Genomic DNA, 22,482 nt, shown 5'->3' on the forward strand with positions numbered 1-22,482 from the left:
GATACTCTTGGCTCCTCCCTTCCCCCTTCCAGCTTCCTCTGGCCTGGTTTTGCAGGGATTTGTCCACACAGTGGTCTCCCACTTGGCTCCCCTGTGGCTCCCATCCCACCAGCCAAGTGTCTTGCACTCAGCACCGTGAGCTAAGCTTCATGGCCGCCAGTGCTCAGTAACAGGCTGTCTGGCTGGCTGCCCTTTTCCCACCCGTGCCAAGACAAGGACTTCAGCTCAAGGCCTGGCTCCTGGGGTCCGGCCCGCCTGGCTCTGGAAGGGCGCCGCGTTGAACTGTGCCCAGGACCGTGCCGGCGGTGCGCAGGTAGGGCCGGTGCGTACCGATGGCCTCCAGGACGAGTGTGTAAGCGGCTGCAGTCTCCCGGTCCAGGCTTACTACTGTTCTTACCACGGCATCGCGGTAGCCCACGCTGAACTTCCCGTCCACATTTCCACCTGCAGGCCAAAGACAACAGGGCCTCTGTCAGGGAAAGGGCGGTGGCACCTCAGCTCTGCCTCAGAGCCAGAACATTCCAGGGGTAGCCTGGGAGGAGAAGGCCATGCTTCCTATTGAGCCCTGTCTGAGAACAGGGTTCTAAATGGCGGGGGTGGGGCGGGGGCTTGGGTTCTGAGGAGGGTGTGGCTTGTGTGGGCTCAGGCAGGGGTGCCAAATGCCTGAAAACATAAAGGTTGAATATTCATTGAGTATCTACTGCATACCTGGGACTTCATGTGGACTATTTCATTACATTGTACTGTCACAAGCCCGTGTTGCCCGGGGTTACGGTCACCTATTTTGGGTGTAAGACTCCAACTTGGCAGTCTGATTCCCGAGCCTGTGGCCTTCACCATTCTGCCACCTGCCTGTCTGGTGGAAGTGTCTGAGCACTTAGCCTGGGTTGAGGCTTTCCTATGTGGCCAGGGACTTTGGGGCCAGCAGAGATTTTTCCAGGTCTCTAATCTTGGACTGAGTGGGGCCTCCCGGAGCCTCCACCGAGTGAAGAGAAGGCGCAGATGGATGGGGTAGGAAGTGTAAGGGTCTCCTCTCCAAGGTGGACAGCAAAGGACTCCCTCCATCTGAACAGTGCGAAGACCCCTCCCCTGGCACCTGGCAGGCACTGCAGTGTTCTGGGCAGCAGAGGGCGCCCTGACACCGAGTTTGGACCAGGACCATGCAAGGCAACTTGCAGAATGAGCAAATTAAAATCTGAGAATCCCACCCAGGAGGGCTCTCAGCAGTTCAGCAGGAACTGGCCACTCTGGGTGCTGGGAAATCATCCTGGGAGCCATTGGGTGCCCCTCGGTCCTTACACGGTTGGCCCCTGAGGAAAACCTGGACATCCTTGTGGATAGTCTGAAGCACCAGTCACATGGGACAAAGTCTGGGTTCTAGGGGGCGGGGGAGAAACTGAGATACAAGTAGTGCTGACTGCTGGTCCCGGGGGCGGGGAGGGTGGAGTCTTGATAACTGAGACTTTTTTTGGAGCAGTTTGGAGGACTAGATTGTGAGGAGCAGTCCTGAGGATGCTAGGTCCCTACAGGGAGGGGCGGGAGAAAATTCTGGAAACGAGAGGCTGCGGGCTGGGAGGTCCCCTCGGCTGCGGCAAGCAAGAATGGGCTGTGAAGTTGTTGCTCTAGGGGCAGAGGCATCAAGGAGACCGATGTGTGTGCTGAATGCATGTACATGCACACGTGCACACGTGAGCTTGTAAGTAATGTGGCTGCAGGCAAGCCATGGACAGAGAGAGGACAGAGCCAGTAAAACAGCCACGGGACAGCTAAGGAACGTGAAAGAACTGCCCCGTGCCATCCCAACCGTCTGGGCCGTGTCAGGGACTGAAGAATGCTGGGTGACCGTTCTAGTCCAGGCATGACTAATACCTGGCATCTTCTCCACCAACCTACCAAGTCTACTTCATGGCAGACCTCACTACTGGATCATGACTCCTTTTCTCCTGTTGAGCTGGGGCACGGCCTCATTCTATTTTTCCATAGCTCTCTGCTTGGTATTTTTGAGCTAAAACCATTTTATTTAGAAAGATCTAAACTATTTGTCTCTAAACAGATGGTAATTCTCATGAATGAAGGATCCTGGTGGTGGGGGGAGGGGGAGGACAAGGCCACAGTCTTCCGGTCTCTGCTTTATCACCTTAAAATGGGGGTGGAGTGGGGGACAGGGCTCCTCCCCAGGAGTCATGGGCTCCACCTCCCTCCAGACTGAACCTCGGTAAGTTCCCCCCATCTCCCCCGTAGTTTCGGGAGGCCCCCAGAGAGCCAGACCAGAGGCACCCAGCTACAGAGCCCTCGGGGAAAACCTCAGGGAGGCTCAGGAAGCGGCGGGCCCCTTCCCCGGTGCCCCCCCCCCCCCCGGCCCTGCCCAGGCGGGTGGCACCTGTGATGAAGTAGCTGAGCTCGGCATTGAGGCCCACGTCGTTGTCAGTGCAGTTCAGCCAGACCACCCGGAACTCCCGAGGCACGTCCTCGGACACTGATACGTTGTACACAGCCGGGAAGAAGGTGGGGGTCTCGTCGTTCACGTCCAGCACTGTGGACACAGCCGGCACGGGGGCTAGGCCTGCCTTCTGCTCGGGGCAGCCGGCTCCTCTAGAGATAGCCCATCTCAGGCCACTCTGACCAGAGCTCCTCAGCCTCCCTCCCACAGCCCTGTGCCCCTGGCAGTTGCTGCTGCGGCTGCCCTCCAAGGCTGCAGAGAAAACCACGGGGCCTCTCTCTAGACGTGCCTCACCACCACAACGCTGATGAGAGCGGCGAGGACGGTGACACCCCAGCTCCTGCCATGTGTCAAGCCTGTGCTAAGTGCTTCCGGTACAGCACCCCAGGGGCCCCTCGTAACACCCGCCTGAGGCAGCCATTGTTAGACACCCCGGAGAGAGGAGGGGACCAGAGCTCAGAGCAGCCAAGTCACTTCTCTCAAGTCACAGAGCAAGAGAGTGGCCGGGTGGGGGTCTTGGGGAGGCGACCCCAGGAAAACAGCTGGCCTTGAGGATTCTCTCTCTCTCAGAAAAGACTTAAAGATTTGTTTTCTCAGCTGATGGGGCTTGGGACGCGCTTCACTGTGACATGAGCCCATGCCCCCACTTTGGCTCCTCTCTGTCACAGCACCAGGAGAAACGATGGGCTCGTTCAAGGACATGGCTTGCTGAGCCCTAGAGAAAAATCCTCTGGGACCGTCACCGAGAGAACTCAGCACCCTCCCTGTCAGTTGCTGGCACAGAAGCGAGTCCCCAAACTGGCACCGGGACCCCGCAAAGCAAGCGTGGGACCAACAGATAAGAGACTGCCTAGTCGCGTCTCAGGCTGTGGCGAAGGAAGGTATTGGCACGGACCCACCCTCCCCACCCGCCACCTGCACCAACCCCCTGGAGGCAGGCGGGAGCCAGGCTGGGAGCAGGGCCTGTGCTAGAAAACAGGCCACGTCTTGCCCGTTACACTCTGTACTTACTTCCCCGGGGTTAGTTCGGGCCCTCTGGCAACAGCTCGTGTCAATGGCCCTGTTTTGTCCCAAGAATGAAAGATATGACCAGAACGGAGGAGAAATGATAACTGGCCATGGCCCTGCCTGGACAGGGGGTGCAGGGCTCCGCAACCCCCCTTCCTGCTGGTGACCCCGAGGGCCCCGACACTGTGCAAGTCCTCTCTGCTCTTTGCTGGGTTCGAAGAGGCTAGGAGTGGGTAGGGGACCCTGGCAGTGGGTCCAGAGCCCTGGGGGGTACAGGGGCCCCAGGGAGGGAGGATGGAGAGAAGACTCTGCTGGAGTTTTTGACTTGGTGGCGATGGGAAGACTCTGTGTTGAATGGCATGGTTGAGGAGGGCGCCTCATTAGCAAGGCATCCTGTGTCCACATGGACGGGGCCAGCAGCGGTGTTCGTGGGCTCCCCACCCTGCCTGGCACTGCCCCAGGGCCCACGGGCTCAACACACAGTAGGAGGCAACCCTCACCTCAGACGCCCCTCACCTCGGATGGCCCTCACCTCAGATGTCCCTTACCTCAGATGGCCCCTCATCTCAGGCGGCCCCTCTCCTCGGATAGCCCTCACCTGGGATGGTCCCTCACCTCAGATGCCCCTCCCCTGGGGTGGCCCCTCACCTCAGGTGGCCCCTCACCTCAGGTGCCCCTCACCTGGGATGGCCCCTCACCTCAGGTGGCCCCTCACCTTGGATGGCTCCTCTCCTCGGATGCCCCTCCCCTGGGATGGCCCCTCACCTCAGGTGGGCCCTCATCTCAGATGCCCCTCCCCTGGGATGGCCCCTCCCCTGGGATGGCCCCTCACCTCAGACGCCCCTCACCTCGGATGGCCCTCATCTCAGACGCCCCTCACCTCGGATGGCCCTCACCTCAGACGCCCCTCACCTCGGATGGTAAGCGTGCTGGTGGAGCTCTTGGTGGGTGTGCCGGCATCAGTGGCCACCACGCGCAGCTGGTACTCGGCAATGCGCTCGCGGTCCAGCTCAGCGGTGGTGACCACCACACCGCTGCTGCTGTTGATGGCGAAGTCCACGCGGGGCATGCCCACCTGCACGCGGTAGGACACCAGCCCGTTCAGGCCCTCGTCCAGGTCGATGGCCACCACCTGAGGGGAAGCGGGGGCCATGTGAGGGGCGGGGACCCGAGGCCTCCTCCCCTGAGAAGTGCCCCCTCCTTCCCGCCGCCCCGTGCTCCGCTGGAGCCAGACACGCCTGCTTCCCCCAGAGCCCCAGGCCGTGCCGCTGCTCCCAGCGCACCTTCCCAGATGCTACGAGGGCAGCGTGGCACAGCTAGGTACCCAGACCCACGGAGCGGGGCCCAGGGTGGGGGGCGGTGGGGACAGCACTTTTAAAACAAGAGTCCAGGTGGCCACAGCCTTCCTCTCCAAAACCCTGTCTCCTCCTTGCGAGGCCCCCAGATGAGCCCTGGCTGGCTTGGGGCCTCCCCATGCCATTGTGTGGCAGCAGGCTTCCTGGCTGCTGGCTGGGCTCCCAGCCCTTCAACCACGGGCTCCTCGACTACGTAAAACAATCAGCAGCACTCTCCCTCCTGCTCCGTTGGACAACAAGATGATAGAAAGGGGCAGTTTTTAAAACTCCCTTCATGACCTATTGTTTTGAAAAAGTCAGTTGGGGTCCTGTGTAGGCAAGCGTCCTCCCCAATCTCCACACTGCTCCCACTTGCACCTCTAGTCCTGGTGAGAGTTTTCCCGACTCAAGACCCTGATCTGCCCAAAGTTTCACAGAAGAGGATTCTTCGAGGAAATGGGAATGATAGTTAAAATAAAAGCTCTGGATTAAGCCAAGACTCTCAAGGTTGAGAGACGACATCAAGGTCATCTGGTCTAACTCGCATCCGACAAGCTGGACAAAAGGGTGTTCAGACTCCACTTGAATGCTTCTCAGGATGGGGGGCTCACTACTTCTCTGCACCCACCCAGCAGAAATCACTTTCGGTCCAGGTTGTAGGGGGGCCTGGGGAACACACGGCTCCAGTCGGAAACTTTTCTGTATCTGAGTACAGTTCCCAAGCTAAGCATTCTGGTTCCTTCAACCATCCTTTCATGCCTGAGCCAGTTCCTCTGTGAACTCAGAAGCTGTGCTGTGCTGTATGTCTGCACCGTGAGCCCCCCCAAGAATGGGCCTTGTTTGTGGCCCTCCTCCAGCCTCCTCTTTAGGGGCTCTTCCTCCTCAGGGACTGGCTGCTGCTCCCTGGATCACAGCTCCCCCTGCTGGGCGTTTGGGAGAATGCCTTGCTGGAGAGATTGCTCCCAGGGACTCCGAGAGAACGCTATTAATCTCCTTTCACAGGTGAAGAAACTGAGGCACAGCAGGCCTACAGGGCATCACCAAAAGTTACCCACGGTGACATCCTGACAAACAATCCCGTGTTCTTCGAGTGGGGTCAGGCTGGCCCTCTGCCGCTGGACCCCGCTGTGTCTCGGGTATAAACCCCCGAAAGACATGTAACGATGAGCACATCAGCCACTGTGTATCTCCGGCAGTCCAAGCGCCAGGCTGCTTCCCATGTGTGTCTGACTGGACACCCGCAGCACAGCCAGGCAGGTATGATTATGGTCCCCATTTCACAGGTGAGAAAACGGAGGCCCAGTGAGGCTGTTTGCTTACAGCACGCAAATGGAGGAGTTGGGGTCTCTTCTCATATTTGTTGTCCTGCAAAGCCCATGCTCTTAACCATGAGGGTTAATTCCTAAAAGGGTATCGTTCTCTCTGAACGAGTGCCTTCAGGGCCTCCTTGCCAACGGGTGATGGAGCAGGAAGCAGAAGGTCAAGATCAGGCCATACCTCTTCTTGGCCACTGGGACATAAGCAGGTCTCTTCCAGCCTCCTGCAAAGTGGGGAGAGCACCCCCACTCTGTGTGTGGAGCTGCTTTGGGGCTATGGGAGAGCATGGGAGAGTGGCCTGCCCATGGAGGCAGGGTGCCTGGGCTACACCCTTCAACCTTCTTTGTATTCTAGAACCAGCTAGAGGCTTGGAGTAGACCTCCATGCTCAGGTCCTGCTTGACTTAGCTTCCCAGAATTCCATTATCTCCCTTGGTACCTTCCCTCTACCTCTCCAAATCCACCTGTCCTTTGAGACCCAGCTCAAGTCCCTCCTCCTCCAGGAAGCCTTCTTTTATGTCTCTCAGAGCACGGGCTCTCCAAGCCTGGCACAGACTGTCCCGTCTGGTGGTCTTGGCTGGCATTCCCTGCCCCTCCCCCCCACCCCCCCACCACTGCAAAGCATTCAGCATGAGGCTAGGCACCCAGGGCACCCTCTGCCTGTTTGTTGGGTGGGTGAGACGAGGTGAGGGAGGCAGATCAGGAGCTCAGGCCAGGAAAGGGAAACTTACCTGGTAGACAGAGACCCCCGCCGGGGTGCCTTCCAGTACCTCAGCCACGAAAGGCAAATTCTGGAATGTGGGGTCATTGTCATTGAGGTCCAAGAGGTTCACAAACACTGTGGCACTGCTGGTGGCTCTCAAAGGGGGCCTGCCACCTGGGGGTGCCAGGGAGAGGGAAGGAGGGGTGCGAAAGAGAAAGGGAGAATGGGGAGTGGGGAGAAGCAGGCAGGCTCAGTGACTCTTGGTCCCAGCGGTCCCTCAGGGAGCAGCCTGGCCCCGCACCCTCAGCTGCCTCCACACCCCCGCCCCCACGAGGGTACTTCGGGGCTCACAGCCGGCAAGTGTGTGTTCCTCTGTTATAGTGATGACACAGCCCTCCTGTACACAGGCCTCAGGACCGGTGGAGGACGAGTCACTGGGAGAGGTCCCCAGGGGCCCTGAGAGTCAGAGGCCACAGCCAAGCTGTGTGAGGGTGCAAGGGACACCTACAGTCAGTGACGGAGATGATAATCTTGCGCATCAGCTCCGCCTCGTGGGGGTCGGGGTTCTCCCGATCCAGCATGACGTGGGTGGTGCGGATCTTGCCCGTGCTGCTGTTGAGGCTGTAGAACTTGTTGGGTGGCTGGATGCTGTACACGAGGGTGCCGTTCTCTCCCAGGTCCGGGTCCACGGCCACCACCTGCTCGGGAAGAAACGGGCCATTCGTGGAGCCGAGCCTCCGTCTCTGGGCCCCAGGCTGCCTTCCCTGGGGTGTGTGAGCTCACACCCCTCCCAGGGTGTTCCTCCCTCCCAGCTCCCCGGGGGTTCTGATGGGGAAGGCAGGAGGTCCAGGAGATGGATCAGCAGAAGTCCTGAGTTCTCTGGCTTCTTCACCCCCTCGGGTTTGCCCTTAGGCCAGTCCCTGTCCCCATGGAGGCGCCAGCCTTCTGATTTGTAGAAGCAACACCAGGCATGCATCAGCCGGGCCCTCAGCAAGAGCCACGTCCACAGTGGGAGGAGGGGATCTAGAACTATGTGCCTTCCACAGGCCTCCTGAGGTCTCCCAGTAAGAGGTGGCCCTGGGTCCCTCCGGCGCCTGTGCCAGCAGCCAGTAGGCAGCACTGCCAGCACGTTGGTGTCATTCCTTCCCAGACATGTAGGGCAGCACCTTCATGGGCTTCTGGAGGAGCAGGGGGTTCCCAGCAGGCCATGATCATGGAATTCTTTGGGGACTAGGAGTTCTTTGGAAGGCTGGGAACTTTTCAGAAGCATCTGAGACCCTGGATTTTGGGAACCGAATCCTCCTCATTAAGACTTCTCTTCCTTCCTTCGGACTTTTATTTTTTTTTTTAAAAAATACTTATTTGAGAGAGAGAGAGAGAACACAAGTGTGCATGGGGGAGGGTAAGAGAGAGAGAGAGAGAGAGGGAGAGAAAGAATCCCAAGCAGGCTCCACGCTGTCAGCACAGAACCTGATGTGGGGATTTGATTCCACACACTGAGCAAGTTGAAAAGAATTAGGCTTCTGGGACACCAGGAAAGACAGGGCAGGGGGAGGAGTCATGGATAAGCCACCCTGTTGAGAGGGTGGGTCCCAGTGAGTTGGGGCTGCTGTGGTGGGAGGGGGGGGTGGCGGGGAGGGAAGGAGGAGGCTGGAGTTGAGAGGGGGCTGAGTCTCCCTCCCAAGAAGGGGGAGGGCCCCAGGACAGAGGCCCCTTGACCTCTCCAGCCCCCCCACACTTGGTTCCCCACTTGTAAGCCTGGCCCCACAAAGCGATCGAGCTGAGTGCCTGCTGCACCCAGGGCAACCCCCACAAGCTGTTTTCTCCCTGTCCCCATGCCTGCCAACCTCCTGCTTCTCTAGCATCTACCTCCCTCGAGGGGAAAGCAGAACTCAGAGAGGCATGGCCAAGACTCAAGGTCACACAGCCCCAGCCCTGGGGGTGACCCAGCTCCTACCCTGGAGGCCTCCTAGGGTCCCAAGATAGCAGTGGTCACCACCCCTCAGTCCACCCTCTGCCTTGTGCTGCAGAGGTCACTGTGGTACCAGAAGTGGACAAAATCAACGGGGGGAGGAGTGGTGACCACAGTCCCCAGGGCCGCATCAGGACACTGTCATTCTTAACTCTAAGACACTCAGCGATGACAGCCTAGCCTCGTCAGCTTACTTGATATGGGGCCTTTTGTGCTTTGGCAGCAGAATCTGTCCCATCTCTGGCTTAATCCCCAGCCGGAGGTGTCTCTGGGGCCACCAGACCAGAACAGACGGATGGGCTGCCCTGGCCGCAGGCCCCCATTTTGCCCCTGGGCCAAGGGGCCGTCAGGGAGTGGGGCCAGTGCTAACGCTGAGTCCCAAGCCCTGTGGACCCTCCTTCTGCTAGTGCATTGGATCCCCTCCTGGCCTGGCTGCACCGGGGGCAGGGGGCGGGGAAAGGCCCAGCTTTCCAGGCCTGAGGGGCCCTCGCGTGCTACAGGGCACGTCACCTCAGTCTCCCCAGCCTCGATAAAGGGGGCCCGATCGCCCCTGTGTTGACAATAGGAGGCAGGGCCCTCGGGTACTCTGGGTGTGACTTCCCTCGGCCACTGACAGACAGAGGGGACCAGCAAATCTTCATTTCTACAGCGCTTCTCTCCGGATGAGGACGGAGAGCTTTATCCCCATTCCTCTGGATAGGGAAACTGAGGTACAGAGCAGTTCAACCACTGTTCCAGGTGAGCAGCCTGCTGAACGTGCGGAGATCAGTTTTACTTGGGGTGGGGGCTCCTCGTCTTCTCTCCCTGCCCGGAGAGCCAGAGGTGGCCCCATACTTCTAGCCTCATGGCCCACTCCCTGGTCTTCGGGCCGGGCCGGGGGCACAGGGGAGGGCTGTCGGCTGCGACCCCTCCTGCAGGCTCCCCACTGGTCACTGTGTAGAGTCTCCCCACTTTCCCTCCTCATTTCCCATTCTACGCCGTCATTTTTCTCCTGGCCTGACGGGGAATAATTCTCTCTCCCCTCTCTTATTTGCTGGAGGGCTTTGAAAGGCTCTAAATCAATGCCCATCAGCCAGGTCCTTGAAGGAGCCTGCAGGAGCCAGGAAGGAGGCTGGGCCCCACTCCCACTTGCAAACTGAGAGGGGCTGTGCGGTGGGCTCCCACTGGAGCTGGTGCATGCCCTGAGTGCACAGACGTGCACACAGATGTGCACACAGACACGCACTCCTGGACCACCGCCGGTGGCCAGGATGGAGGCACACAGTTGCCTGCAGAGAGCGCTGAGAAGTCACTGGCCTTTGGGGGAGCTCTGGGCCACACACCCTCAGCTCTCTCTGACCTGGAAGAACTGGGGGGCCAGGTAAAGTGGCAGAGAGAGGGAGACACAGAATCCGAAGTAGGCTCCAGGCTCCAAGCTGTCAGCACAGAGCCTGACACGGGGCTCGAACCCACAAACCCCAAGATCATGACCTGAGCCGAAGGACACTTAACTGACTGAGCCACGCAGGCGCCCTCAGGTTTTGAATTCCTATGATGCACCTGGCACCCTGCGTGCGAGGCACCAGGGTTCAACAGCAAACCTGCTGGGTAGGGGAGGCGTGGTGACGACAGCTATCACTTCCCTGTCCCTCACCATGTGGCTCGTTAAGTACAAACCACGAGTGTATCAGGTGGGGACTCTCACTGTCCCCATTTTCTAGATAAGACCAGTGGAGCACAGAAAGGTAAGATGATTTGTCTAAGGTTACCCAGCTGGTAAGGGATGTGGCTGGGATTAGACCATAGACATTTTGGGACCAGAGGCCGCTCCCTCAATCCCTAAGCTATAAGCTATACCATATCTGAATACGCAAGCAATTTAATAAATAAATGAACACAGATGTGGGATCAGCTCTGGAAGAAACAGAGTAGAGAGGGGGCAGGGCTACTTGAGGCAGGGTGATCAGGGAGGGCCTCTCTGAGGAAGTGGCATTGTAAGCTGTGGAGGAGAAAAGCAGAGGTGAGAGGTAAAGGGAGAGGAATGCTCTGCAGGGCGGGGCGGAAGGCTCTGAGCGGGGGAAGAGTTTGGTGGATTGGGGAGATTGAGAGGCCACTGTGTGGGGTGAGGTGGAAAGAAATGTATCCGGCAGGCAGCCCTTATGCAAACATGGTCTCCTCTCTGATGTCACCTCCGGGTCAGGCGTCCCCTCCCCTCCCCCAGCTCCCTTTCTCATATCTCAGCCACAGCCCTCACCTCACCCACTGTGCAGCCCTCAGGGAGCCCCCAACAGTATTACAGTGTACCCACACATAAATGCCTAGACACCATAAGATTTAACGAAATTTCGTGACTATTCCTTTTGAAATTATTTTGCTATGACAAATTTGACTAACATACGGGCTTCTTGATTTCTGCTTTCCTGGCAACCATCACAGATACCCGGGAATTCCAGAGAATTCTGAAAACTTTCAAGGATTACAGAAAAATCTAACCGACAATTTGTCCTTAAGGGCAATGAATTTTTTTCAGACACTCAATTTCATAATTGCTGAAGCTGTCATTATACAGTTGGTCAGATGTTTGATATAACGAGTTTTTAATTCTGACTTTGCCCTTGTCTGTTTGAACTTCTGAGTCATGACATTTTCTGTGTGTGTGTGTGTGTGTGTGTGTGTGTGTGTGCGGGGGGGGGGGTGTCTCAAACACTAGGAGGGGGCAGTGAAATGCAGGAGTCCCCTGCCCTGCGGGAGGAACAGCCATGCCAAGCCCGTCCTGAGGGCTGGGTTCACAGGTCCACCTCCCAGGGATAAAGGTGGGACAGGTGTGTCCGCTAAGAACCCTGGCTTTTATACAGCATGAGATGGGAACTGGTGGTGGGTTCAAGCAGAGAAGTGACACGAAGCTCCCCAAAAACAGAGGGGAACATTGTTGCTTTCGGTACTTTCAAGGTTGACGGGCACAGGGCCTGGGACAGGGTAGGTGCTCACTGAAGGTCTGCAGAGTTTCCCAGGGACTGAGAAGACACTGGGCAGCAGGCCTGTCCACACTGTTCACAGCTCCAAGGCTGTGAGGAAGGGCAGAGACCTGGACAGCGCCACGGCAGACCAGGTCTAGGAAATGCCCAAGGCCAAGTGCAGTGTCCCAGCCCAGCAGACCTTCTCTTGTCTGGCAGGTGAACTCTTCAAAAATGGCGCCTCTGCAAAGAGGAAGTCAAACTTTCACTCTTCGCAGATGACATGATACTCTACATAGAAAACCCGACAGACTCCACCAGAAGCCTACTAGAACTGATCCAAGAATTCAGCCAAGTTGCAGGGTACAAAATCAACGTACAGAAATCGGTTGCATTTTTATACACCAATAATGAAGTAACAGAAAGAGAAATCAAGAAACTGATCCCATTCACAATTGCACAAAAAACCATAAAATACCTCGGAATAAACCTAACCAAGGATACAAGAGATCTGTATGATGAAAACTATAGAAAGCTTATGAAGGAAATTGAAGAAGACACAAAGAAATGGAAAAACATTCCATGCTCATGGATAGGAAGAATAAATATAGTTAAGATGTCATTACTACCTAAAGCACTCTACACATTCAATGCAATTCCAATCAAAATTGCACCAGCATACTTCTCAAAACTAGAACAAACTATCCAAAAATTTGTATGGAACCACAAAAGACCCCGAATAGCCAAAGTAATACTGAAAAATAAAACCAAAACGGGAGGTATCACCATCCCAGACTTCAGCCTCTACTACAAAGCTGTCATCCTCAAGACAGTATGGTATTGGCACAAAAACAGACCCATAGACCAATGGAACAGAATTGAGAACTCAGAAGTGGACCCAAAAGTATACAGCCAACTGATCTTTGACAAAGCAGGAAAGAATATCCAATGGAAAAAAGACAGCCTTTTTAACAGATGGTGTTGGGAGAACTGGACAGCAACATGCAGAAGAATGAAACTAGATCATTTTCTCACACCATGCACAAAAATCAACTCAAAATGGATAAAGGACCTGAACGTGAGACAGGAAACTATCAACACCCTAGAGGAGAAAGCAGGAAACAGCCTCCTTGACCTCCACCGCAGCAACTTCTTACTTGACACATCCCCAAAAGCAAGGGAATCAAGAGCAAAAATAAACTGTTGGGACCTCATCAAGATTAAAAGCTTCTGCACAGCCAAGGAAACAACCCAGAAAATTAATAGGCAACCAACGGAATGGGAAAAGATAGTTGCAAATGACATATCAGATAAAGGGTTAATATCCAGAATCTATAAGGAACTCACCAAACTACACGCCCGAAAAACAAACAACCCAGTGAAGAAATGGGCAGAAGACATGAACAGACACTTCTCCAAAGAGGACATCCAGATGGCCAACAGACACATGAAACGATGCTCAGCATCCCTCCTCATCAGGGAAATACAAATCAAAACCACACTGAGATACCACCTCACGCCAGTCAGAGTGGCTAAAATGAGCAAATCAGAGAACTCGAGATGCTGGCGAGGATGTGGAGAAACGGGCACCCTCCTACACTGTTGGTGGGAATGTAAACTGGTACAGCCCCTCTGGAAAACAGTGTGGAGGTTCCTCAGGAAACTAACACTAGAACTCCCTTATGACCCAGCAATAGCACTGCTAGGAATTTACCCAAGGGATACAGAAATGCTGACGCATAGGAGCACATGTACCCCAATGTTCATAGCAGCACTCTCCACAATAGCTAAAACATGGAAAGAGCCTAAGTGTCCATCAACAGATGAATGGATCAAGAAAATGTGGTTTATCTATACCATGGAATACTACATGGCAATGAGAAACAATGAAATCTGGCCATGTGTAGCAACATGGATGGACCTTGAGGGTGTTATGCTGAGTGAAATAAGTCAGGCAGAGAAGGACAAATATCATATGTTTGCACGTATAGGAGGATTAGGAGGAACTCGACGGAGGAACAAGGGGGAGAAGAAGGGCGGAAATGGTGGTGGAAAGGGAGAGAGGCAAACCATGAGAGACTCTTGAATGCTGACAAAAACTGAGGACTGATGGATGTGGGGGGGAGGGGGGGATGGGCATGGAGGAGGGCACTTTGGGGATGAGCACTGAGTGTTATGTAGAAACTAATTTGACAATAAACTATTTGTAAAAAAAAAAAAAATAAAATAAAATAAAATAAAATAAAAACAAAAATGGCGCCTCTGGCTGGTGTCCCATGCAGCCACTTTCTCCTAGGGATACTTGTCTCACTTGCCTCCCAATGCCCTCTGGGAAGATTTTCTCAGAAACAAAGCAAAAGTAAGAGTTGATCAGACAGGTGTTTCGAGGTGGGCTCTCTTGGGGTCCTGGGCTGGGAGTGGTCTTGGGCTAGAGCCCAAGTGCCCACGAGATGGCAGCAGAGAGGGCCCACAAGGTCTAGAGTCCTAGAGAGAGCCAAGGAAAGGGTCCAAGGTAGAGGTTCCCAAACCCGGCCTTGGGCTCCAAGCAATCCTCCCACCAGGGCTTTGAAAAACTAGATCCCAGATACCTGATCCAGACACTATTGGAATGTCTGGGAGGGGAATCCAGCCACCAGTTGAGAGCCATTGAGATCTTGAACACATGGAAAGGAAGACAGGAGACTCCCTTCTGGGCTGACATCCTTACCAGTCTAGACCCATCGCTGCTGGCTGTGGCTCATGAGGGGCAGGGGTGGGGAGGCTAAGCCTCAAAAGGGGTTGGGCAGCCTTCCTGGAGAGCTGGACATGACACTTGCGCTCCTTCTCCCATCCCATCCACCTTCTCCAGCTTCTTGGCCCACTGGCCAGGGCACCCTGAGCCAGCAGGGAGGTAGGGCTGGACCAGGTAGTTTCCAAGTCAGATACAGCTGGTTCAAGTTCTGATATAACCTCTTACTAGCTCTGGGACCCTGGGCAGACCCCTCAAACTCCAAGTCTCAGTTTCCTCCATTGTATGACAGGAGCAATGAGTCCACCTGCCCCGTTATGATGAGAGGGAAATCACGAGAAGCCCTCGGGCAGCACCTGGCAGACTGCGGACATTCAACACGCAGGGTTATCATGAACTATCAGGTTCACATTTGTCACAGCTGGCTGAGTGGCCATGGGGCTGGAGACTGGGGTCACACCACCTCAAATGAGGCCAAATGGAACACAAGGTTGAAAGCTTGAGATGGCCTCACAAATGTGAACCCCAGAGCAGGCAAGTGGGGCACGCAACCTTGACTTTTCTCATCTTCCTCAGGAAGTTGGCTCCATTCCGGACTCCTGAGGCTTTAGCCGCGTCTCTCCTACTCCCCACTCTGAGTCACACCCCTGCATGCAGCATGCACAGGGGCCTGGGCAAACCTGGACTACTCCGGGCTAGGAAAATCCCTGGGTGAACTTCAAATGCCTCACTGGGGCAGCCTGGTGTCTGCCTGTGGGGGAGCTGACCAGGGTCATGCTGCAGTGACAGAGCAGTGAAGGAAAGGTGGGGGGCAGAGTCTATGCTATAGGACTTGAGGCGGACGCCTACTCCTCGCCAGGGGAGGGTGGGGCTGAGTTCCAGGGTCTCCGGCAAGTGAGGTCACTAGCTGAACCAGCCCTAGCTGCCTTGTCACTGTCTCTGGGCCGTCTGTGCTCCCTTGACAAAGTCCAAAGTCTCTGAGGACCAGGGGAGGGCTCTCCCCTGACCTCTGGCTACCTTTCACCACGCAAGAGCTTCTGGAAGTCTGCTCCGTGGGCTGGCTCAGAGGGTGGCATGGAGTCTATCAGTCACCCCCAGAGCAGCCCACGGGGCTCACATGGGAACGGCAGACACCCTCAGAAGGGCAGCCCGGTGGCTCGGCCGTCCCACCGCCGCTTACCGTGGTCACATCCGAGTCTGGCGGGGTCATCTCCACCAGGTTGATGTAGTAGGGGGCGTCCTTCCAGGTGGGGTGGTTGTCGTTGATGTCCAAGAGGGTGATGTTCACCTGCAGAGCCACAGGGAGCAGTGGGGGAGGCACCTGGCTGAGCTGTGCAGGGGCAGGGCCCATGAGGGGGGCACACTCAGGTGCCTGTGTGGGCACCTCAGCTTTAATTCCACTAGTTCCACCCATGTTGGGGGTTTTGGGGCAGAGCCTGGGCTTTCAAGGAGGGAAGCAGATCCCTTCAGGAGAGAGCTTAGGCGCGATCCCCTCAGGAAGCAGAGGAATGAATGAAGTGACCCCTGAAATTCTCTCTGTAACCCGGGCCTCCTCTCTCCCGCCCCCGTCTTGGCAGAAGGTGACTGATGGGGTGGGGGGGGGCCCTGGTAGAATCCCCTGAGATTCCGTCAGTCTCAGCCACCAGCCAAGCAATTTCCCTGCTCCCCTGCCACCCATGTAAATTATTTATTTGGCTGAGAATTCTATTAGCAGGGGCCTCCCATGACTGAATGAGGTACTGGGGATTCTGCTGCCCAGTGGATTCTGCTGTCCAGTCGTTGGCCAAGAAATACCGATGCCAGCCTCTCTGGCTGGGCAATGATGGGGGGCAGCTGCGGTGGGTAGGGTGAGGGCCACGCGGAGCAGTCAGGGAGGGCTCCTGAGAGGCAGCCAGAGAAAGCAAGGTGAGGGTCATGGAAGGGAGTGGCTGAGTGGTCAGTGGGTCTCCCTGCTCCCCATCTCTTGTGCAGCCCAGAACTCGGTCAGGAGCCTCAGATGTCCCTTCTCTAGCTTCTTATATCTGAGGCACCTGGGTGGGATGACAAGGCCTTGGATGGGGCCTTTATGGGTCCTGCTTACTCATGGTAGAAACCTAGGCATCATCTCTCAGCACCAAGGTCAGGGCTAGGAGCCCTGCCTCCTGTTCTGAGCCACTCTTTCTGGCTGGAATATGCGCTCCCTGTAGGAGCCCCTAGGGAGGGGCCCACTGAGCTCGTGCTTTCTGCTTCTTGCCCCCACTGGTCTTTGGGGGACATTTGTTCCTCTGGAGTGCCACCACATCTCAGGTGGGATGCCTTTCTTCCCCACAGCTGCAGTGGCCCCAGGGCTGACAGTGCCTTGGTAACTGCCACCCTCACTCCACCCCCATGTGCCTCACGCTGCCTCAGGACACAGGTGAGCCCTGAAGGTGGGCTGGGGAGTGGGCGTCACGGTGGGGGGCGGGCACTCACGGTGGCAATGCCGGTTTTCTGGTTGTGGCCCACGCCCCCATCCACTGCCCGTACGATGAGGATGTATTCAGACTTGGTCTCACGGTCAAGCAGGGAGGTGGTGGTAATTTCACCTGCAGGAGAGAGGGTTTGGGTGGACCCGGGAGGGAGCAGGGAAGGAGGGAGAAGGGGGAGGGAAGGGGAGCCAATCCGTCTGTACAAGCTGACAGCGTGTGGTGTGCACGTGTGTGCACGTGCTAGGCTGTAAGGTGATGCTCATGAAGGGAAAGGGGATGGCACCCTTGCCTTGGGAACCGGAAGCCAGAGGTGGCAACATGACCCTCTGATAAGAAAGTCATTTTCCATGTGGGAAAATCTAGGCTGATTATGGGGTCAGGGGATAGAGAATACGGCAGGTCACAAAAGAGCTCTTTGTTAGATTTTTCACATTATCGTAGCAGTCCTATCACTTGAGACTTGTTACCTAAATCCTTTGTGCCTCAGTTTCCTTATCTGGTCAAAAGGGAAAAGTAATAGGAGCCACCTCATAGGGCTGTTGTGGGATTAATTCGGTTGACATCACGGAAGGCTTAGAAGAGTGCCCGGTGTTGAAATGTATGACGTGTGTCACACATGTTCATGCTGGTGACTCGTTACTGGACAAGTAACCCACAGGGCACTGAGAATAGTTATAAAAGAATTTCCTTCATTACCTTGTAACATGATTATATTGCCTTGAGGTTTTTGTTTTTTTCAATGTATAAGCAAGTTATTCCATGAAATACAAGCAATTATAACTGACCACTGGGGCACCTGGGTGGTTCAGTCGGTTAAGTGTCTGACTCGGTTTTGGCTCAGGTCATGATCTCATGGTTCGTGAGTTCGAGCCCCACATCAGGCTCTCTGTTCCCAGTACAGAGTCTGCTTTGGATCCGCTCTCTCCCTCGCTCCCTTCCCCACTTGTGCTTGCGCTCTATCAAAAATAAATGTTAAAAAAAAATTAAAAAAAAATTGATCATTTACCTGCCTGTTTCTGGCTTTTCTTTGTATAACTAAAACACAGAGGTCACACCTGGGGTGCTGTGGTGTTTGACCCCTGCCTCCCTAAAACAAAAACAAAAAAGGTATTCCCTGATTTTTCTCGTTGTGATGCTCCCACCAGGGCCACTCTAAGCTACTGACTTGGTGGCATTGAACAAGGAGTAGAAGTGGTGCTTGAACTTGGCTCTCAGGAGCAGGGGTGAGGTGTGCCAGCCTCAGCACATCATGGTAGGCAGGCCATTTACCATCGCAAAGGGGCTATGGGAAAGAGTGATGCTTTGAGGACAGTGAGGCCCAGATATGAATTCTGAGTATAGCCCTTTCTACAAGCTCAGCCTTGGAAAAGTTACTTAATTTTGGGGGGGCCTCGGTTTTCTCATCTGTAAAGTGGATATTAGTATGCCTTTGAATCAGAGCTGTTGTGAGGATTAAGTAACTACAGGTCAAGTTCCCAACACTCAGCAAAGGCTTATTTCCTTTCAACAGACTGTGAGAATACCCCAAGGCAGGGGCTGTAAGTCTTTTTTTTCCCCCCCTAATTCCTCTTGCCTGAGCTGTGTGACCTGCGGCAAGTTACTCGACTTCTCTGTACTTGGTTTATTCTACCATCAAATAAGGGAGCTGGACCAGATGTTTCACATTTCGCTCCCTGCCACACTAGCAGATCCTCTGGCTTGTGCAGGGCTGAGAGGGGAGCTCCGGATGGGGGCAGGGCAGTGAAGGCGTTAAGGCCAAAAACAAAAGACTGGCAGAGGTCTGCCCACCGAGCCATGCTCCTTGCTGGGTGGTGTCGATTAATCGGCAGGGCAAGGAAGAAATGAATCTCTAAAAAGTTTTAAACATGAACTTGTCGGTATGATAGATGGCTACCCCTGTCTGGGAAATTAGATCCAATTAAGGCCACCTTTGTGGAGCAGGCCAGGCTAATTTGGCCGAGGAGCTCCGAGGAAAACACTTAGACCTTCATAGTGCAAGGAGCTGTGTTAAGGGAGAAAGAAAATGTCCATGTCATTATTAAAGGCCTTGGGGTGGAGAGCCGGTCCCCGGCTGGGGAGGCAGGTGGGTGCTGAAAGGTCAGCGTGCCCATCACTGTATGTGGGTGGCGGCATGTGGCTCTAATGTGGCTTATATTAAGTAGCATTTGGAGTGTGGGCTCCAGAGTCAGAAGTTCAGGCTCTCCAAGTCCATGGTCAAGTTACTTGACCTCTGCTCTGCTTCAGTTTTGCCGTCTGGAGAAGGATGCGCTAGCATGCGGCTCAGAGTGGGGAAGGAGGTCAACTGGCCTGATGCCGGGCTGAGCACCCGGTTAGTGTTAATGAACCGTATTATTCTGAGCCCCATGGAAGTGTGGGCTCGCTGAAGGCGGATGCTCCTGAGAGCAGGGAGGAAGGCCCCCATTTTGCCAGAGGTGGCGTAGAGGCTTGGTATGGCTCTGGCCAGGTTTAGCGCTCATACATGTCAGTACCACCTGCTCCCCTAGCTTCCAGAAAAAGGGTGTCAAAGAAAGGCTGAAGGCAGGCTTTGTGGGAGAACTTAATGCCTCCCTGGGCTGCCTGTAGCAGACAGAGGTGGCCAGTGTCCACCAGATTCCTGCTCTCCTTCCCAGGCTAGCATGGCTGCCTGACAGGGGCTGGCTGGCCAGAAACTACTTCCCCTGAGGCTTCCTTCATGTAGGCGGGGCCATTGCCTGGTTCTAGCCAATAGGATGTGGGCAGAAATGACATCTGTCACCTCCAGGCCTGGGCCATAAACATCTCCTTAGACAGCACTCCAGGCTCTCTTCCCTTTGGCAGTGACCTTGGAGCTGTGGAAGGCGCCTGGGTCCCAGAACCGAAGGCTGTCCACTGGACGTGGTACTGGACTGCTGTGTGAGTTAGAATCTCTGCTGTGCTGAGCCACTGAGATTTCAGGGCTGGCCTACTTGGCATCGGCAGTGCCCCTACAGTACAGGATTGGGGCCACTTCGAAATGGGGGGCCTTGCACGTCTGCTAAATGGCCCGGGAGCCCCATGAGGGCAGCTCATGGCTAATTCCATCCTGTGCCCCACGTACAGCACCTGGTGGAGAACAGACCCCTGCTGATGCCCGCATGAATATATGAATGAATGTCCAAGGGCCTCATATCCCTTCTCAGCCTCTGATCCGGGGTCTCTTGTTGCTTTTTCCCCGCCCCCTTTCCCCCCAGCTTCCAGGGAGGGAGATCCAGAAGGAGGCATATGGGGAAAGGGGGAAGAAAAGTGAGGGCTCTGTGGGCTGAGCAGGGAGCCGGGGATCCCCTGGATGGGGCCCCTGGATGAAAAGACCGAAGACAGTGACGGTGAAGAGGTGATTTTGTTAGCACTTCCCGTGTGCCAGGACTACTCTATGAGTGTTCCCCGTAACAGCTCACGTGATCCACTCTACACCCCCAACAGGACCAGCCTCCTTCCACCGGGGGGAAACCAAGGCTTACACAGTGTTAAGAAGAGGAGCCAGAGTTCAAGAAATAGGTCAGCAGCTGAGGGAGGGGGACGTGTAAGCTTGAGGAAAGAGAGCCCCCAAAGCGTGGCCTGTTAGCCAGCTGTTGGTAAAATGGAACTCACACTTTAAACATACCAGGGCTCTTCACCACTGAAAGCTCTCTGATAGTGGATACATTCACATGCCAGGTTTTCAGGGGGCGGGTAAGGTTAGTATTTCAGGGAGAAACCAGGCACTCCAAGCCGGCATGCTCCAAATGAGGGCTTCCAGTGAAAGGGGCAGGTCCCAGGCTGGGGGTGGGGAGCCTGCCTGAGGTAAGGAGGACAGGGACCATGGGGGAAGGGCGCTCACCTGAGCGGGCATTGATCCGAAACTGGGAGGAGCCCTCCAAGGAGTAGATAATAGACTCCTGACCGTACTCCCGGGAGCGGTCCAGGTCCGTGGCATTCAGGAACAGCACTGTGGCCCCTTCGGGGAGACGAAGTGGAGAATGCTCACTCTGGGTGCCCAGCCCCAGGCCCTGGGAGCAGGACCCGGGACCTCCTGGTGACCCGCCTTCAGGAGGCAGGAAGCCTGACGCTGGGGCACTCGGGGATGAGAGGGAGCTCAGCGGCCAGAGCTCCCTGGGCTGTGTGGAGACAAGGCTCCACAGAAAGGGGTCTCGGAGCCCACGGTGGTGGGCCCACCTCTGCTATCCACCTTTCTCTGGCTGCTTGTCATGTGAAATACACTCAGACTGACCAGCTTTGACTTTGAGTCAGAAAGAAATGAGGCCCCATATTAAATTATTCCACATTTATTGTATTCAATTTTAGTCTTGTTTCATCTTGTTCACAAGGGGGAATTTATAAGGGTTTTTATTTTCCCCTTAAAGTCTAGTTAAGGCCCTCATCTTCATTTCCATCTCTGTGAAATCCTGGGTCAGGGGATCAGCCTTTCCCAGCTGTGCTGGCCAGCCCCTCGTCTGCCGGGTTTGGGGCTCCAGCTCCCTCAGTCCCCATGGCTACCCAACTGCCCACTGAGGAGGGTCAGTGTGTGGATTTCTAGAATCACGGCTCCCAGGTGGGAACCCCCGGGGGCCCTCTGGCAACTGTCTGAGCCTTAGCTGCTTCCTCTGTAAAATGGGTCTACCTAGAAAGCCAACTTGTGGGGTTGTTGGTGAGGACGGGGGAGGGGAAAGCATGCGCACACAGGGCGCAGCCCCACGTAGCTCTCTCTGAGCCACAGGCTGGCCTTACTACTGTGTGGATGAATCAGCAGTCCCCGGGGATCTAAGGGGCCAGGCAGAGGGCTGTGAGATAGACGGGTCGTTCTGGCCCCTTCCAGGGAGTGTGAGGCCTCTAATCTGACTCTGGGTCTTCCCCTGAGCAGGAGAAGAGGTACATAGGCCCTGAAAGCTCCTTTATCCAGGCACAAGGTGGAAGAGGGTTAATGCCAAGGTGAAGGCCTTTCCCAAAGAGAGGCCATGAGGATGGCGGGGGACCCGGGGGGGTTGCTTCAGCGGTGATGTTCTCCAGGGGATGCCTGACTGGGACACGGAAGTGGGGGCTGGGCACAGCCTGCTGCCCGCCCAGAAAATCATCAGGCACCAGGAAGGTACCTGGAGATGCTCTAGAGAAGGCCCCATGGTGCCATGGAGGGGCATCCCTGACACTTCTAGATGCTGCAGCAATTCCTGATAGGGCGGTTCTCCCCCCTAGAACAGTCCGCTCTGGGTGTAAGGGTGAAACTGTCACGTAGGACAGAGTGGGTTCCTTGGAACCTGAATGTGAAGCTGGTGGCCTTGGGTCCGCAAGCCAGGCCCTGCCACCAGAGACATGGCTGAGTGTTCTCATGTAGGAACACATATCACCCTTTCCGGCCACCCTGTGGCCACCCCGGCCCTGGGACCTGCCTCACAGCACTGTAATTCACGACTCTGGGTCACTCACTTAATCAAGGCTGTTGGGTTACTGATGGTGACCATTCTCTTCCCTGCGAGGCTGCAGCGGCAGGAGAGTGGGGATCAGGTACCCAGTGGAGCACCCGCACACAGTAGGTGCTCACTCTCTGTAAACAGCTGTTGGCTGGCAGATGACGGGACCCCTCCAAAGGCTCCCCTCACTCATCGTGGGTGT

The 22,482-nt window shown here is 55.6% G+C and overlaps 1 protein-coding gene across 1 annotated transcript in view; it reads right to left on the bottom strand.

Annotated features, from left to right (window-relative positions):
• Positions 1-212: 212 nt before the first annotated feature.
• Positions 213-22,482, bottom strand: part of LOC120247574 (cadherin-23-like) — a 318,028-nt gene continuing 295,758 nt past the window's right edge. The window contains exons 20-27 of the mRNA XM_039255551.1: positions 20,717-20,833; positions 16,886-16,998; positions 15,615-15,722; positions 7,310-7,499; positions 6,830-6,975; positions 4,361-4,580; positions 2,381-2,533; positions 213-444 (exon numbers count right to left, since the gene is read on the bottom strand). Of these exons, the coding sequence (XP_039111482.1) occupies positions 221-444; positions 2,381-2,533; positions 4,361-4,580; positions 6,830-6,975; positions 7,310-7,499; positions 15,615-15,722; positions 16,886-16,998; positions 20,717-20,833 (1,271 nt within the window). The 3' untranslated portion in view covers positions 213-220. The remainder of the gene's footprint in view (positions 445-2,380; positions 2,534-4,360; positions 4,581-6,829; positions 6,976-7,309; positions 7,500-15,614; positions 15,723-16,885; positions 16,999-20,716; positions 20,834-22,482) is intronic.

Source organism: Hyaena hyaena, unplaced genomic scaffold (assembly GCF_003009895.1).
Source record: "Hyaena hyaena isolate Hyena2069 unplaced genomic scaffold, ASM300989v1 scaffold_531, whole genome shotgun sequence".
NCBI classification, from domain to species: Eukaryota; Metazoa; Chordata; class Mammalia; order Carnivora; family Hyaenidae; genus Hyaena; species Hyaena hyaena.